This window comes from Penicillium hispanicum (assembly GCF_028827665.1).
Source record: "Penicillium hispanicum strain IBT 35686 chromosome Unknown utg000007l_segment0_segment0, whole genome shotgun sequence".
Lineage (NCBI taxonomy): Eukaryota > Fungi > Ascomycota > Eurotiomycetes > Eurotiales > Aspergillaceae > Penicillium > Penicillium hispanicum.
Window position 1 is genome coordinate 122,738 of NW_026623199.1, and position 14,976 is coordinate 137,713.

The 14,976-nt window shown below is 54.0% G+C and overlaps 5 protein-coding genes across 5 annotated transcripts; 2 read left to right on the forward strand and 3 right to left on the reverse strand.

The window, feature by feature from the left end:
• Positions 1-1,978: 1,978 nt before the first annotated feature.
• N7459_007826 (uncharacterized protein) lies at positions 1,979-3,691 on the forward strand (the record flags this gene model as incomplete). Its single annotated transcript, XM_056946994.1, has 3 exons — positions 1,979-2,344; positions 2,409-3,268; positions 3,331-3,691. The coding sequence occupies 3 exons, from the start codon at positions 1,979-1,981 to the stop codon at positions 3,689-3,691; spliced, it is 1,587 nt and encodes a 528-aa protein (XP_056796504.1).
• A 406-nt stretch (positions 3,692-4,097) lies between these two features.
• Positions 4,098-4,592, reverse strand: N7459_007827 (uncharacterized protein; the record flags this gene model as incomplete). The annotated part of the gene is made up of 3 exons (XM_056946995.1): positions 4,098-4,289; positions 4,408-4,515; positions 4,566-4,592. 3 exons carry the CDS (start codon positions 4,590-4,592, stop codon positions 4,098-4,100), a joined length of 327 nt encoding a protein of 108 aa, XP_056796505.1.
• Positions 4,593-6,391: 1,799 nt separating this feature from the next.
• N7459_007828 (putative C2H2 transcription factor) lies at positions 6,392-7,648 on the reverse strand (the record flags this gene model as incomplete). Its single annotated transcript, XM_056946996.1, has 1 exon — positions 6,392-7,648. One exon carries the CDS (start codon positions 7,646-7,648, stop codon positions 6,392-6,394), a length of 1,257 nt encoding a protein of 418 aa, XP_056796506.1.
• Positions 7,649-10,165: 2,517 nt separating this feature from the next.
• On the reverse strand, positions 10,166-11,246 carry N7459_007829 (putative L-cystine transporter; the record flags this gene model as incomplete). Its single annotated transcript, XM_056946997.1, has 3 exons — positions 10,166-11,054; positions 11,117-11,134; positions 11,203-11,246. 3 exons carry the CDS (start codon positions 11,244-11,246, stop codon positions 10,166-10,168), a joined length of 951 nt encoding a protein of 316 aa, XP_056796507.1.
• Positions 11,247-11,913: 667 nt separating this feature from the next.
• On the forward strand, positions 11,914-14,291 carry N7459_007830 (uncharacterized protein; the record flags this gene model as incomplete). The annotated part of the gene is made up of 3 exons (XM_056946998.1): positions 11,914-12,061; positions 12,123-12,490; positions 12,546-14,291. 3 exons carry the CDS (start codon positions 11,914-11,916, stop codon positions 14,289-14,291), a joined length of 2,262 nt encoding a protein of 753 aa, XP_056796508.1.
• Positions 14,292-14,976: the final 685 nt, after the last annotated feature.

Genomic DNA, 14,976 nt, shown 5'->3' on the forward strand with positions numbered 1-14,976 from the left:
GTGGGTTTGGACAAGCATTCCAGGCTTCATAGAGGATGGAGTTATGAAGAAATGCTGAAGGGCCTTCCATTACATAGAGAAAGAGCCGGTCGGGATGGGGTAGGAAGGACGTGGCAGGAAGGGAAAGGATTGAGGAATGAGGCTGCGGCCCTGCGGCTCTATGGAAAAAGTGAGGCTGTGAGGTGGGGCGACGGGGACAACCTGGTCACCGGCATGACCATTGTGACAATACCGCGGGAGCGACGGAGGAACTTGAGTATACATATATGTATACACAGAAATGTATCATGTAGGGGGATGTGTCTATATCCTCGGGAAACATCCATCCAATACCCACACGCACCTCGAATCCACCCCGACCGGGCGTGCGAATTCCGATCCTGCTGTATCCCCCGACCATGGAGGAGGACGAGTCCTGTTCAGTCCTCCCGAGATCCTCATGAGCCTTGAACCTTACCGTATTATATATTGATCTTGACACCTCTATGCGTGTATCCCAGAGTCTCGGTGCGGGCCGCGTATTTCCCCTTTCCGGGTTTGCAAGGCTCCTGAGACGCGCAACGTGAGACTACCTAAATCATATACGTTGTCGTAGGAATCCTTCGGTTGCAATTGGGTCGAGGCCCTACTCGTAAGGGGCTGGGGAGTATACCGAGTACACCTATATAGCGACCCAGAAGCATCATCATCAAATGCCCAACGATCGTCCCTCTACGGTCGCATCGATGCTGCAGAGTAGCGAGTCCACTAGGTGGAGAGGGCAGTCGTGCAGCTTCCCTTCCCGGATTGAAGCGGGGAGGAGGGGAATTGCTGAGTGCCGAGAGCTGCCATTTCGGGGCCGCCCGTTGGTCCCGGCTAATAATTCCCAGTTGTCGAAGGCCGGGGAGTGAGTGGCCCGAAGTGTGCAGTATCCATTTATATACTGGGAAATGGTGGAGCCTAAATGTGAAGGAGAGTAAAGGAATTATATAGAAAAAGAAAAAGAAAAAAAAAAAAAAAACCAGCAGATTTCCATACAAATCACGCCCTAAACCCTCCGAGATCATCTGCGCCAGTCAGCCGTCCGTGGAGCATCGAGCCCAAGTAACCTCCTTGAACTTGGTATGCTCCATACACGGCGGATACTGCGCCCACTGCCTCCATTCCCTAGGGAGACTCACCTTCCCAACCTACGCAGTACCGTACTATCAGTACCTAAGTTCCCCCCCGGTCGGAGTGATTGGCCAGCCTCGACAGTCTTGCTCTGCGGGGAATTCGCCTGGAGCCTCGGAGGGCCCACCTTGAGCCGCATTTTTTTTTCCCTTGACGTTTCGTGTCCCGTGCTTCTTAGCTTCGTCTTTCCCCCCTCTTCCTCTCCCTTTTCCCTTTCCCCTCCTCCTGCCTATCCATGTTGCGCTCAGCCTCATTTGTGCTCCGGATGGCGCTCCTGCTGGTCATTTGGCGGATCTGTTGAGCCTCATCCCACCCTATCGTTCCCCGACCCGCCTTTCTTGGGGCCCAACTGGTACGTCGCATTCCTCTTCCTCTCCCCCAGTTTCCTCCCTCGTGGTCCTGGAATTTTCCACAATCCACCATCTCCCAACCCATCGCCTTGGCGGGACTAGTGTTTGGTGAACCCGGTGCCGGTACCAGTGTTGCTGCTGGTACACATCTCCATCTTCGTCACGTCCACCGAGTCCCGGGGGTTTGTGGGTCGCTAGGTCGCTAGTTCCCATCCCCCCCCCCCCCCCCGAACATGCACGAGGTGATACTACGATCTCGTCTGGGAGCAACACACATCCAACGGCTGCGAATCCACACTACGAGAGGGACATTCGGCCCATGCTAATTCGTCCCAATAGCCCTTTTCGATCGGTACTGAGGGTGTGCGATTGACTCGATTCGTCCCAATAACGCAGATCCAACGACCGCCCTCCCCTGGCCCCTTCAACCCGAAAATTCAAGGTGACGGGCGGCTCATGCGCCCTGCCTTGCCTTCATGACGCCCGACCACTATGACTCGGATGACGCGATGAACCGGTCTCCGCCGCTGCTGCCGTCGAAGGTCAAGTATGGGGTGGACGAAAGCCCGCCGCCCTTTGTCTCCCGGTCCGACGGCGATGCCACCGAGAAATGCGCCAAGGGAACGCCAGACCGTTCCCGTAAGCCGCACCTGCCGGAAACCCAGACTTCCACGCGTTACGGCGACTCGGTGCTGATCAGCTTTCTAGAGCCAGCCCGTCCGGATATCGCGGCCCACGCTCGCGACCATCCGCTGACGGCCTGGTCTCTCCAAGCAGGACCGGGATCGGCTCGAGAGGAGGGCGGCGCCAATCGTGGGGGAAAGGAGAGAGGTGGGATTGAAGTCGGCAGCGGCGCTGAAGCTGGATCGGCCGCTTGGAAGCGAGCTCAAACTGGACAAACCCCAGTCTCCCCGGACCAACGTACCCACGCTTCCTCCGCCGCCCGCACCGCTGAGGGATATCAAACCGGATCTCGCCTCGCCGCCGCGGCAGCGTCCTCGACTTCCCTCAATCACGGCTCCGGTGCGAAGACTCTCGGAGGATCCGCTGCGGCTCTCGCCTCCCTTTCGAGATGCCACCAAACCATCACCGATCCTCAAAGATCGCATTTCATTGCCATCGCTGCAGTCTCTTGATTCTCCTCCATCCTCGTGTGCCGGAACTTCCTCCGAAGCTAGCAACAACCAAAGTCTACCTTCTATCTCGTCCGCATTGAACGCATTGGGGCCCGATTTCTCTTCCTCTCGCCTCAATGGATTACCGCCTCCCCCCTCTTACTCTCCTTATTCCTCGGGCCCCACGCCGGTATCTTCGCGCGACTCACCCCACGATCATCATCTACCGGCCCATTTTTTGCCGTCACAAATCCCACCGAGTCCGCTCTCGCACCTTTCGCCGGTAAGCACCAAGGGGCCCTCGAACAATCCGTCTCCCGCATCCCAGCCATCATTTTGGCGAACCCCAGCTTCCAAACTGGTATCGATCACGACGTCAGCGGCAGCGTCAATATCGGCACCGACACCCGCACCACCCCCACCTCTGTCCGAGACACATGCGCCCAGCCCCTATGAGATATCCCCTATGACTACCAAGAGCCCTACTACGGGCTATCCCACGCCCACGGAACAGATCGCGCCGGGGGCTGCGAGTGAACGAGCATCATTTAGCTCGAATCCGTCGCCAAACGATGTGGGGGCTTCGGGAAATTACAAGTGCACCCATCCAGGGTGCACGGCAGCGCCTTTTCAGACACAGTATTTGCTGAAGTAGGTTGCAACAACTCCCGCCATGGAAAATAGTCTCCGGTCTCTAACAGATTGTAAAACAGCTCACATGCAAACGTGCATTCGCAAGACCGGCCGCACTTCTGTCCCGTCGAAGGGTGTCCTCGCGGCGTCGGGGGAAAGGGTTTCAAACGCAAGAATGAGATGATGCGACATGGCTTGGTGCACAACTCTCCGGGCTACGTCTGTCCCTTCTGTCCCGATCAGCAACATAAATACCCCCGGCCAGACAATCTTCAACGGTACAGGACCACTCATGACTCATCCTGCGGGAGCGCCTGGCTGATTCTTCTTGCAGACATGTCCGGGTCCATCACGTCGATAAAAACAAAGACGACCCCACCCTCCGCCAAGTCCTCGCACAGCGGCCAGTCGGCAGCACACGCGGACGGCGCCGGAGACTGAACGCGTGAGCCCTGCATATGCATCTGTTTTCGGCATTGCCAAGGTTTTCCTTCCTTCTGTGTCCTTGTTCAATTGAGCGTGATGATCTTCTTTCTCGAAAAGGGGCTTGATCTCCCTGCAGCCAGCAGCCCCCTATTCCAACCACTTGACAGTTTCCCGGAACATACTTATGACGTGTGACGAATTTCCCATCCGTGATACCTTTCTTTTCACTTCTTGACTTTTTTTTTTTTTCCATTGCCTCTTTTCTTCTTCTTTTCATCATCTTTCATTTATGCTTGGCTCGCCATTGTTCAATGCAGCCCTGTTCCTTTGATGATACCATATGTCCACCCTGTTAGAAGCACCATCATACACAGGCCATTCGTTTCTGCCAAGTGTCTTAGTTCTGTGGATGCCTTTGGCATCACGTCTGTGGAATGGTCCGTTGGTTGTTCTCACTCTCTTCCATCTTTTCTTCGATATCTTGTCCCTCGAGGCCAAGCTTCTCTCTCTTGTAGCTGGAATTGAACACGGCCTGCTGTGGGCCACGGTCGCAGGGGTGCACGGAGTTTGTGATCGTTTTCTTAGGGATGTAGTCCGTATGCTCTGGATATATCTCTAGATCTCAAAAGTTGGTTTTTTCCGGTTCCATCTGATCTCGCTTTTCCCAATTAGAGGACTTTTCTTGGACATGGTTTTCACAAACTGCGTAGCGAGATGGTTCGATGGCTTACATGACTTGTGCTTAAGAGGTCAAAATTTGGGGAATCGACTCGCTCATTGATATCCAGCAGCTCCAAATCGTCATGTAAACTGGCAGTCAAGTGAGTTTGTGTTGGTACCTGGAGGCGGCGACTCTTACTTCTCTGATACCTCGAGGGCATGTACTCACTTGTGTATCGACACCGTTCACAGACATATCTCTGATCGAAGCTGGAGTGGAGACCCCTGTGTGGCACTGTTATATAAACCTCGATCGAAAAATCGTCGACTCACCTCTTCACGTAGACCATTGATCTCTCCAAAGCGCACATTACGCACCCGTTGCAAAAGAAAACGACGATGGGCAGAAAGAAAGAGAAATTCTTACAACGGTGAAATGCAACGCCAGCCTCAGAGAACGGGGTATATCCCGGAGCCTCTCGGTGATGGGTCTGTGACACCAACAACCGGGGGGGGGGGGGGGGTCCAAAGCCGAATCAAGTATCAGGGTTGGAAGATGGCTCTGATTGTAGCAGTTGGACACTGGCATGGATGGTAGACCTCAGGTAGAGAGCATGGACCAGACCAGTCGGGCATTTATCGAAGCCAAGACGAACAAGCCGTGCCAAGCCAAGTATAGACTCAGCGATCGATTAGGTTGTTTATATCCACAACGCTCGACCATCTACCGTGGTTCTGGGCCGGGGATCTGCGCCAGCTCTCGGGGCTCCACCTGCGGGAAGATATATACCTAGGTAGAAATATATAGACAGTACATCTGGTGGTTTTGCTGTAATTGTGTAGACCTCGAAGGCTGACCCGCGGGAACATACATATAGATAGTAGCGGTAGTGCAGCAGTATGTACCTCGGAATCTCGCCCAGCGCTCGCATGGGGGCCAAACCTACGATCCTCTCCAGAACCTCCACCTGCCCCCAATCAGGTTATGCATGTCACGCATGTCTCAAGCCACCCCAATTTCACGATGCAGATCAGAACCAGTGCCCGTGATATAAAAAGAAGTGCGAACAGAGCGCAAGGGACACCCGCTACGTCAAGTCTCGCCGATGGAGGAATGCATCTCAGGCAGCCAATGGGGTGCGGCTGGAGTGCATGCTCGCAAACGAGTTGCCTATTTCAGAGCGCTGCTGTCACATCCGCGTTTGACTCAGCTCGGCTGCCAAAGGAACGCGAGGTAGTATCGGGGTTGCCCAGTGGTCACCACGATGCTATAAAAATATTGACGTGGATTTGGTTGTGGGCGGTGGAGGTAACTGTTCTATCGTGCTTTGTGCATTCTGACTCCATCGTTGTGTACCGAACTGCCACTGCAGATTTAAAAATAGAGTCCATCTTGAAACTTGAAACGACAGCGTGGGATGGCGAGTGGAGATGCGAGCTTAACGAAAGGTATGCGCATTCTTGGCTTTTTTTTTTTTTTTTTTCTTTGCTCGGTCGTGCAACATGCCGAGGTACCACCTCGATTGCCTCCCTGTCCTTGGAGGCTCGTATCTACCTGGGCTGAGGCTCTTTGAAGATGCGTCATGGATCAGGGTTTCGATAGGAGCCTGGAGACTTGTAATTTTGAGGACAGAGTAGCTATGTGGAATCACGCATTGTATGTGAACCTCAATTTTCTATCAAATATGGTAGCTATTTCAGGTGTGAACCAGTGTATATGAAGCAAAGTCGCAAGGACATGACAGTAATGAAATCGCATAAAAGCACATCTTTCCAGAAGAAATGCCCTCATCCTGTTCCTGTTTCTTTTCCTTGTGTTTCTCCAAAAGTCCCTCGCCATGATAATGACCCATGCCCACTGGTTTCTCGTTTGCGCCTGATTCACCAAAATCCCACATTCCCATGGTATGTATACAAGAACTAGAGCCCCAGAAGTAGAAGGAGAAAAGAAGATAGAAAGACATATAGACAGACAGTCAGGAAGGCAAAGAAAAAAGAAAAAAAAATCATAAACCCCAGCATAGTCCGTGACATCATAATAACCTGACACCCAGATCAGCTATTCGCACCGCGCCGATGAATCCGCCGCACATGATCTTTCATGTTGTCGACGCGGCTGAAGACTCGTCCACAACTGTTCCATTCACAAACGATGCCAGGGTTATGCTTCGCCTCATGCCGGGCACGGTCTTTCTTGCTGGAGAACCCACCCTGGCGCGACTGGGGGCAGCCCTCATGTCGGCAGAACAGGTGTTTCCGATGGCGGTTGAAATGCTTCCGCAAATCACAGCCCCGGCGGAACAGGGCCTGCGAGGTGCAGCCCGGGTGGGCGCAGCGCCAGGCGCCGTCCGCGGTTGGAATGCCATATCGCCTCAGATCCGCGGGGTTGGACGAAGGTGATGACGGGCGACGACGGGAGAATGATGATTCAAAGTCGGAGAGGGTGGGTGCGGGGGAGGTGCTCATGGCCGGAGTGGATTCAATGGAGACTGCGGCAGCGGACGGAGGAGAGAGGAAGGTTTCGGGCGCTGGACCTGCGGCAGGCGAGGTGGAGGGCGGGTCCGCACAGGCCGGCATGGAGAACCATTGCTCGGATGTGGTGTGTATTGTCTCGTTGAGAGGCGGGTAGGGGTTCGGGGACATCTCCGTTGAAGGAAATGCAAGAGGGCTCATGACGGGGTAGTGAGCGGGAGACTGATAGAAGCTGCCCGCAGGCTCACTCTCGATACACCATTTGCCGATCTGTTGAGCCGTGTATCCCGAGACACCGGGGAGCTGGGCCGGTACGGAGGGCGGCGAGGGCCCAAAGGAATAGTAGGACTGCATGAAGGGCGATGAAGTGGCAGAGGAGACGGAGTGATCAACAGAGGCAGGCGGCCTCAAGTTATCTTGACCGGAAGCACTGGACCAGGCATACAGTGAGCCTAGAGCGTCGCTAACGGGCGACTCCCGTTGGTCTGATAAATAACTTTCTGGGGCCAAGAAAGGCGTCATGCAGTCTGAGTGGGTCGGCACGTAGCCCACGGTGGGAGGGAGGGTAGACGAATGAACGTCGGGGGATGCGCTGACAGGGATGCCTGTCAGGCCTGCCAGTTGGGGAGCTTCGAGGGGGCCACATCCAACACCTCCAGGAACGCGCTCGGTCATAGTCGTAGCTTTCCAACCGTTGGATCTCGCGCTGCCCTTGTCGGAGGTGCCGGGTGCGTATACACTATCGGGGTCGAACAGAAAATCACCGGAGAACAGAGGAAGAGGGTTGGTCTCCTTGTCCAGGTCCAACAAGGTGTTAGGTGGGGAATGAAGCACACGCATGGCCATCAATGTACCACGAGGATGCGTGGTCCAATCCAGGTAATGTGCGAAGGGTGAAGGCTGAGAAGAGAAGCAACTGCGGATGAGGTATTCAAAGCCACCGGGCAAGCCGGATCTTTTGTATCGTCAACCTCGTGGTGGAATCGCGGTTGGTGATTTATAAGGTTTCTCGACCTTTTTTTGGATGGCCCGTTTTCGGCAAATGACTTTTTTTTTCCCTTTTAATTGTTTCGAGTTAAACGTGGCCTTGCATTCAGGGACAATGTCGTTCGTGACAGCCAGGCTGGGTCAGTATATAAGAAGAATGCGAGGATGGGGGCAGTGCTTCGGTCATGCCCAGGCGTTCCACTGCAAGAGAAGGGGATCTGCAATTGACTCAGATGAAGAAAAGAAGCAAGCGTCTCAGATGCTAATCGAAAGGGTTCGAGAGAATAACGGGGTCCGGCCCCAAAGCATTCGCCTAGTGGGCATGGTAATTGATGAGGATTCAGATTGGTCGAGGGAACGGGAACGGGGAACGGGGGAACCGGGGGTAGGGATGAGCATGGCGCCCATGCACGGTTTGGCAGCACAAGGGAGGATCGACGTAAGAGGGTAAAAGCACCGTTCCACTCCCAGGGCTAGGAATCTGGGAGGGGCCATTGGCCATTGGCAGACGAGAGTAGGGCTGAAGATGAAGAGAAGCAAAGACAGCAGCAGCTGTCGACGGGCTCGGAACACGCTAAGTCCAAACGGGTATACACGTCGGGGGCGCTGATTGGTTCCCGATACGAAGTAATGTACAGGCTGCTAGCGTCATGGCGATGGCAGAAGAATATTTGATAATATTCCATTGCAGATTATTTCTGGCGTGCGGCTCCACCGCCCAGACCAACGCAGACTAAGAATACCCAAGATACCCAAGAGCTAGGCTAGAGAAGCTTACGACAAGCCAGATTGGGAAAGCGCGACCCCACTTGGTTCCATTTCCAGCGCCGGATTCAACCCTTTTGGGTAGTGCCCGATCGTTGTTGATTGGTTGCCTGACGCGCATGCCTCAATTCCAGCGGTTTCCCCCACTTGGCTGAAGCCCACACGGTGGTCCGCGTCCCAAGGCTCGGTCTTGTAGCGTTAGACTGGGTCGGCTCGGAGTTAACAATCGTATACATAGACAAGCTTTCGAGAGCCGGGGCAAGATCGAAGGTAGTCGTACTGCGCTCGTATAGATGCCCCAGTAGGTCCATGGATTCGCGACCCACAGAAAATCGTCGTCTGGAATACTTGCATACTGTATAGAGTGTAGAGCGTCGATAGCCACGAGCCACGGGATACGTGGTTGCTTCATGCATGGCTCCATCCAGAAACTCGCGACCAAGAGCACATCGGGCATCGTGCGGTGTTCATCCGAGCTGTATTCTCGACTGTCACGCTCTTTCTAGAACGCAACGTCGGCTGGGACGCAACGTTGGTCGAGAGGGTGGCATTGTGTCTGTGGCCATGCCCCTCGAAGGTAGTATAGGTTCAGCCGTTAAGCATTCACGACCACCCGCATGTTACCTCGTCGCCCGCGTCGATCTGGCCCGTAACAGGGATCGGGGTAGGAAAAAGGGGGAAGAACGATTGGGATCTCATCTAGGATGGTACGCCCAGATTGGACCACACCGTGATTGGGGTTCAGCTAGTTCAACGCCGAACGCCGACACCGACGATTTGACCCGGCAGGGATCCCTGCCAACACGCGGTTGGGGGCGCTGATTGGCCCGTTCGCACGGTTTTAGTGCTTAACGCCCGCATGGACCAATCACCGGGCGCCGTGGAGGCGGGATTGTCGGTCCTCCCCAAACGCGAGAAGCGGTGTCGATGATGTGCGTCCCGAGCCGCACTGGGATATGTTCCAACTCTAACTTCCACCGGGTCGCGAATAGTCGCTCCCCCGAATCTTTCTTGCGAGCGTGATCGGCGCACATGGACGAGGCGGCGTCCCGATGAGGAAATCGACCTTTCGTCAAGCATTGGTGCAAGTTAAATAGGGCTGGTGACGGTGCGCATTTTCCGGCGCTGGAGTGGTCTCCCGTTCGTGTTCATCTCCACAAGTGCGCGAGACCTTGCGATGAGGGTTATGGTTATCGTACATGCACGTCGCAAGCCACGACCTCGTGCAAAAGATGAAGTATACGTTATCTACCAAAGTCGGAATCTCGCCGTTCGCACTCCGACGAATTCCACCCACGGTCCAGCGAGAGTGGGCCTTATGGCCGCAAGTGCCGACCGAGTCCAGTGGAATAAAAAAAGAACGGACTTCTCGCCCCCAATGTCTTCATGTTGCACAGGAATCCCAATCCCGCAAGTACAGTCATAGAGACAAAATCCTACGAGAACTGTGCTTATTTTATCCACATGTCTCGAAGTTGGCCCCCATTCATTTCATTGCTTCTATGGAAACACACACTCCGGTCGTCCAGAGTAGGCGTCAGTAGACAAGGGTCGAATGACGGAGTGACAGGAAATCAGTGTGTCTGCCTCAGTACTGGAGACATGTCACGGCGATTGGCGTGGAGCATGAGAGTCGACCAGCAACGGCGTGTTCGGATCGGGATCGAACAGCGACTTGGGTTCCGATGCATCCCGGTAGAGGATATAATGTTGAACAACAAAGACCATGTCGGAGACAATGGTGATGTTGCCCAGGAGGAATTTGACCGGGTTGCCCGTGATCCCGCTCCAGTCACTCTGCAGACTGGAGTCTAGCACTAGCTGAACCAAAGATAGAACACCCCCGGTCAAGTCCATGAGGATCGGAACGATGCTCCAGCCCACAGTTGATTGGCGCTTATAGTTCAACCACGCCTGCGGGACATATTTCACAACGGTAATCACAAGCTTGATGTAGGAGAAAGTATAGATCTGATAGAGGGTTCCTGCATGAGTCTCTCTCTGAAACAATTCCTTCCCGGCAGTCGGGGCGCCTTGCAGAGGGCAATTACTCACCACATCAATCCAAGCCCAGGACGAAGGATCATTGCCCCTGTCCGGGCTGCCAGACATCACGATCCCGATGACCACCAGGACTGCCAGGATAGAGCCCCAAAATAGGCCCGCCATGGGCTTGCTAATTCTCTGAAAGCGAGAAACACGCAGACCCCAAATGACGGGCCAAAACTGAGAATAGACAATGGCACTCAGGACTACAGCGTGGGCCGCAAATGCAAAATCATTGAACCGCACGGTTGGCTCGCCTGAGTGGGGATGGCGGGCGGCATACTGGGCGCGAATCACGGGCGAGTACAGAAAGGCCGCCGTGTAGATGGCATAACACACAAACCCTAGGAAATTAATAGTCGGGAAATCGATCGACAGGCCCGCCGTCGAACCACGCTGAAAGTTGTAGATTGGCTGAGGGTAGAAGGATGCTGACCAGCTGGCCATACTACCAGAAATTCAATCAGTTTGGACCTTGGAAGTGATGTGTTGGAGAAGTTGAAGACATACTATATCCATCCTAGAAGGCTGTCACAACTTATCAGTATATGTACACGTCTACCACTTCTTCGAAACCCTGCACGAAGCCAACTTACCGAGATAAAGCCCGGACAAAGATCTCTGACTGGGAGGAAGGCATCATCAAGCAGGCCTATTCTCCTCAGAGGAGTTGGTGCTTGTGCCCCTTTACTTTCCCTAGAAAAGAGAGAGGAAGCGAAAGGAAGAGGTCAGTTGGGGGCTGTGGCCGACGCGATGGCGGCAAATGATTCCGACGCGATAAGGTCATGTGACCTTTATCGGAGGAGCGGCAGAATTAAGGGCGGTCAGTCCGTTGTCCTGGTTATGCGCTGGCGCCCTAAACCAAAAACAGCAAACAGTTGACAGGGCGTCGCTCAGCCCGCTTGTTGTCGTCCTGTGCGACACGGGATTCATCCTCATCACACTTCTTGCTCCTGGCCCATTTCCCAACCTCTGCCCAGTCTAGAAACTTCGAGCTCTTGTGGACTTGTACGACTTCCTCCCTTCTTCTATCCCCTTGACGGCGCACTCACTAGCTCTTGACCGCTAGAACAAGACCGATCGAGTGCACACATCTTCGAGTATCCAATATCAGTTCTCGCGGGTTCAGATAAAAGGCACACCTTCAATTCATACGTCAGACCACCTGTCATACGGCATTCCAATCGAGACGCCGTTCCCGTCGCATGGTGCATTCTTCGGATCGGGGGATCTCAATAGATCTCCTTCGATAAGCCCAACATTCCAGAGCATCGAGACTGCACAAGTTCTCGATCACCACTGGCATCATGTCCAACTCGGGGCTCACAGCTGCGGGGAGCAGCACATACTCGTCAAATACGCTACATGTGGGGGATGGAACATGGGACTCGCAGCGCGACACCTTCTTGCTGCCCAATCTAATGGGAGTGAATTTTGCGACGATGCGATATAACGGTTGGTTGAGAGCACATTTAGCCACTATAGTTCTCATCTGGCTAACACGTCTTCGCCTTAGGTATGGGTAACAGGTTCAAGGACATGGCCGGGTACCATTCCATCATCATCGCGCATGGCGTTATTGCGACTATCGTCTTCTTGGGGCTCGTCCCTGTGTCCACCCTTATCATTCGATATTACTCACGATGGAACCCATATTGGGCATTCAAGCTTCACGCCTGGTGTCAGGTACTCACTTTACTCCTTACAACGGTCGTGTTCGTATTGGGTTGGTTTGCTGTCGGTCCGGAAAGAAGTCTTACCAACCCTCACCATGGAATTGGTCTGGCCATCTATGTCATGGTAATCTTCCAAGTACTTTGGGGCTGGTTGGTCCACAAAATGGAAAGGAAAAGAATGCGACATCGTGTGCCCCTAAAACTAGTGGTATGTTTTAACTGGACGCAAAGCCCCGGTTCTCATCTCATTGACTGTCTCCTAGATTCACCGATGGTTGGGTCGCGCCCTGATTATTCTGGGTATTATCCAGATCCCATTAGGGTTGACCCTCTATGGATCCCCTAAAGCCCTTTTTATTCTCTTCGCCCTTGCCGCTTTCGGCTATCTACTGGCCTACTTCATACTGTCATATCTCTATGACGATGAAGGGTATCACCTGGCTAGCGAACATGGAAGTCGATACACAGGACCATCGGTGGTGGAGGAACAGCACCATCACAGTGGCATGGGTGAGGCTCTGGCTGGAGGTGCGCTGGGTGCGGCTCTTGGGTCCATGTTCCGACGTCCACGCAGCCGCAATACAAGCCAGGCATACGAAGAATCCCGAACATCCTACTCGGATGAAAAATACTCCGATGAAGAATCTCGTCACGGTGGTGGTTGGGGCAAAAGACTTCTTGAGATTGGAGCCCTGGCCGGTGCTGGTATGCTCGCCAAGAGTTGGTGGGATCGTCGCAAGAAGCGTGAAGACGACGCTGAGTCGGGTCGGTATCGACCTGCCCATACACGCAGTGACAGTTACACCGAGGACTCTCTCAGCAGGCTTGAGGATGGACGACCGGAACCTAGTCACCACACGCCGCTCAATAGACCCCCCAGCCGTGCGCCCAGCAGACCCCAGAGCCCTGGTTCGTCTTACTACTACAACAGCACATATATCAGTGAGCCGGAGCCCCGACGTCCCTCTCATGGCGTCCGGGATGCTCTGCTTGGCGCTGGCGCGTTTGCTGGTCTAAAGAAGCTCTTTGGTCGCAAGAAGGATGACGACGAAAAACGCCGATTGGAGGATATCCGCCGTCGGGAAGATGAAGATGAGCGTCTACAACGAGCGAATAGCAAGCGGCGACAGAATACCGGCGAAGGGCCTTACCCCCAGCGACGCCGGCCGAGCTCCTACACTGAAAGCGACCTTACACCAACTGACGTGACGCCGCGACCACCTCGACAACCCTCTCATGGAGACTCCCTTCTCACCGCAGAACCTGTCGCAACGGGTGCCGTACACGCGAGCCACTCGAATCTCCCTCCCGCACCGCCCCTGCACCAGGAACTATCTGGTGATTTGAGGCCTTCACGGTCTCACTCCCGTCTATCCTATGACGGAACAGACTTAGCTGCTGGCGCCGCGGCTGGTGCAGCGGCCGGGGCAGCAATGAGGCCTACCTCCAGCCATCGCCGCAGCAGCATCAGCCGGCACCGAGAGGGCCATGTCGAGTCACCGCCCGTATCAGTGAAGGTCAAGATGCACAACGACGGCCGGCACGTCACTCTGCGCCGGTTGACAGAAGAAGAAGCCGCTGCAAGCCGTGAAGCACGACGCCGAGAGCGAAGAAGCTCTCGCCGTCGCGCTGGCAGTACCAGCTCGCTATCTGGTGACGAACGAACAGGAAGCTACGACCGTTGGCGCCGTGTCGAAGAGCTCGAGCGCCAGCAAGCGGAGCAGATGCAGCGTGAGCAACGAGCTGCCGCTGCGGCATCTGTCGCTCCATCCGGCAGTATTCCTGCCTCTTCCCTTCCCCCAGCATCTCAGATCAGCCAGATGCCTCCTCCACCCCCCGTTCCCCATCCTCCTTCAAGCATGCCCTACGGCGCGGGCAGTGTTACGTCGCCGGGAACCTGGACCGGCACTGAAGCCAGTGGCTCCTATGCTAATAACCGCCGCCGCCGCCGAGCAGAGCGAGCCAGAGCGCGACAGGATAGACAGCAGCATGGCGTGGAGTTTGAGTAATCGTCTCGATACCTTTGTCAACTTTCCATTTGTTCATGTTCCTATTGTCCATTGGGACGGTGCTATGACTTGTACAAAATGAGTTCTTATTTCTGATCTCCCATGTCGATATGAATGGCCTCATGTCTGATTGATGTTTTTTTATTTCACTTCGATACGAACTCGGTTTTTCCCGAGGATGATGAGCATGAAATGAATAGGTAGGTAGGTCCTTTATCTTTTTCTTATCTTTACGAGGCAAGCGAATCTGCGGGGGGTTTTTTTTTTCTACCGGGTCGTTGGTTGGCTCGTATCCTTCATTTCTGGTTTACTCTTGTTCTCTTCGTGCCGATATACACCGGATCTCATGGATTTTTTCACCATTACTTCCTTCGAGCGACCTTGCCGATCAGAGCCCTTGGACTGTTAGGTAAACCAAAAATGGACTGCATTGAATCTCATAATATTAAAATCTCATTTATCAAGTTTCGTAAAAATAGACATGACATTCATAATTTGGATCATTGCATTCAAGGCGACTGGTCAAGCAAATACGATCGAAGGTGAACCCTAATAGATACTATGCTAAAAGTTCAAGGAGAAGATAGACAGTGAGGGTTGAACATCCATGTTCTCAGGCAATAGAAGTGGCAGCAGGTCCCGCATTGGTGTGGTTCGACATGCAAGTGAGACTGTAGGATTGTTC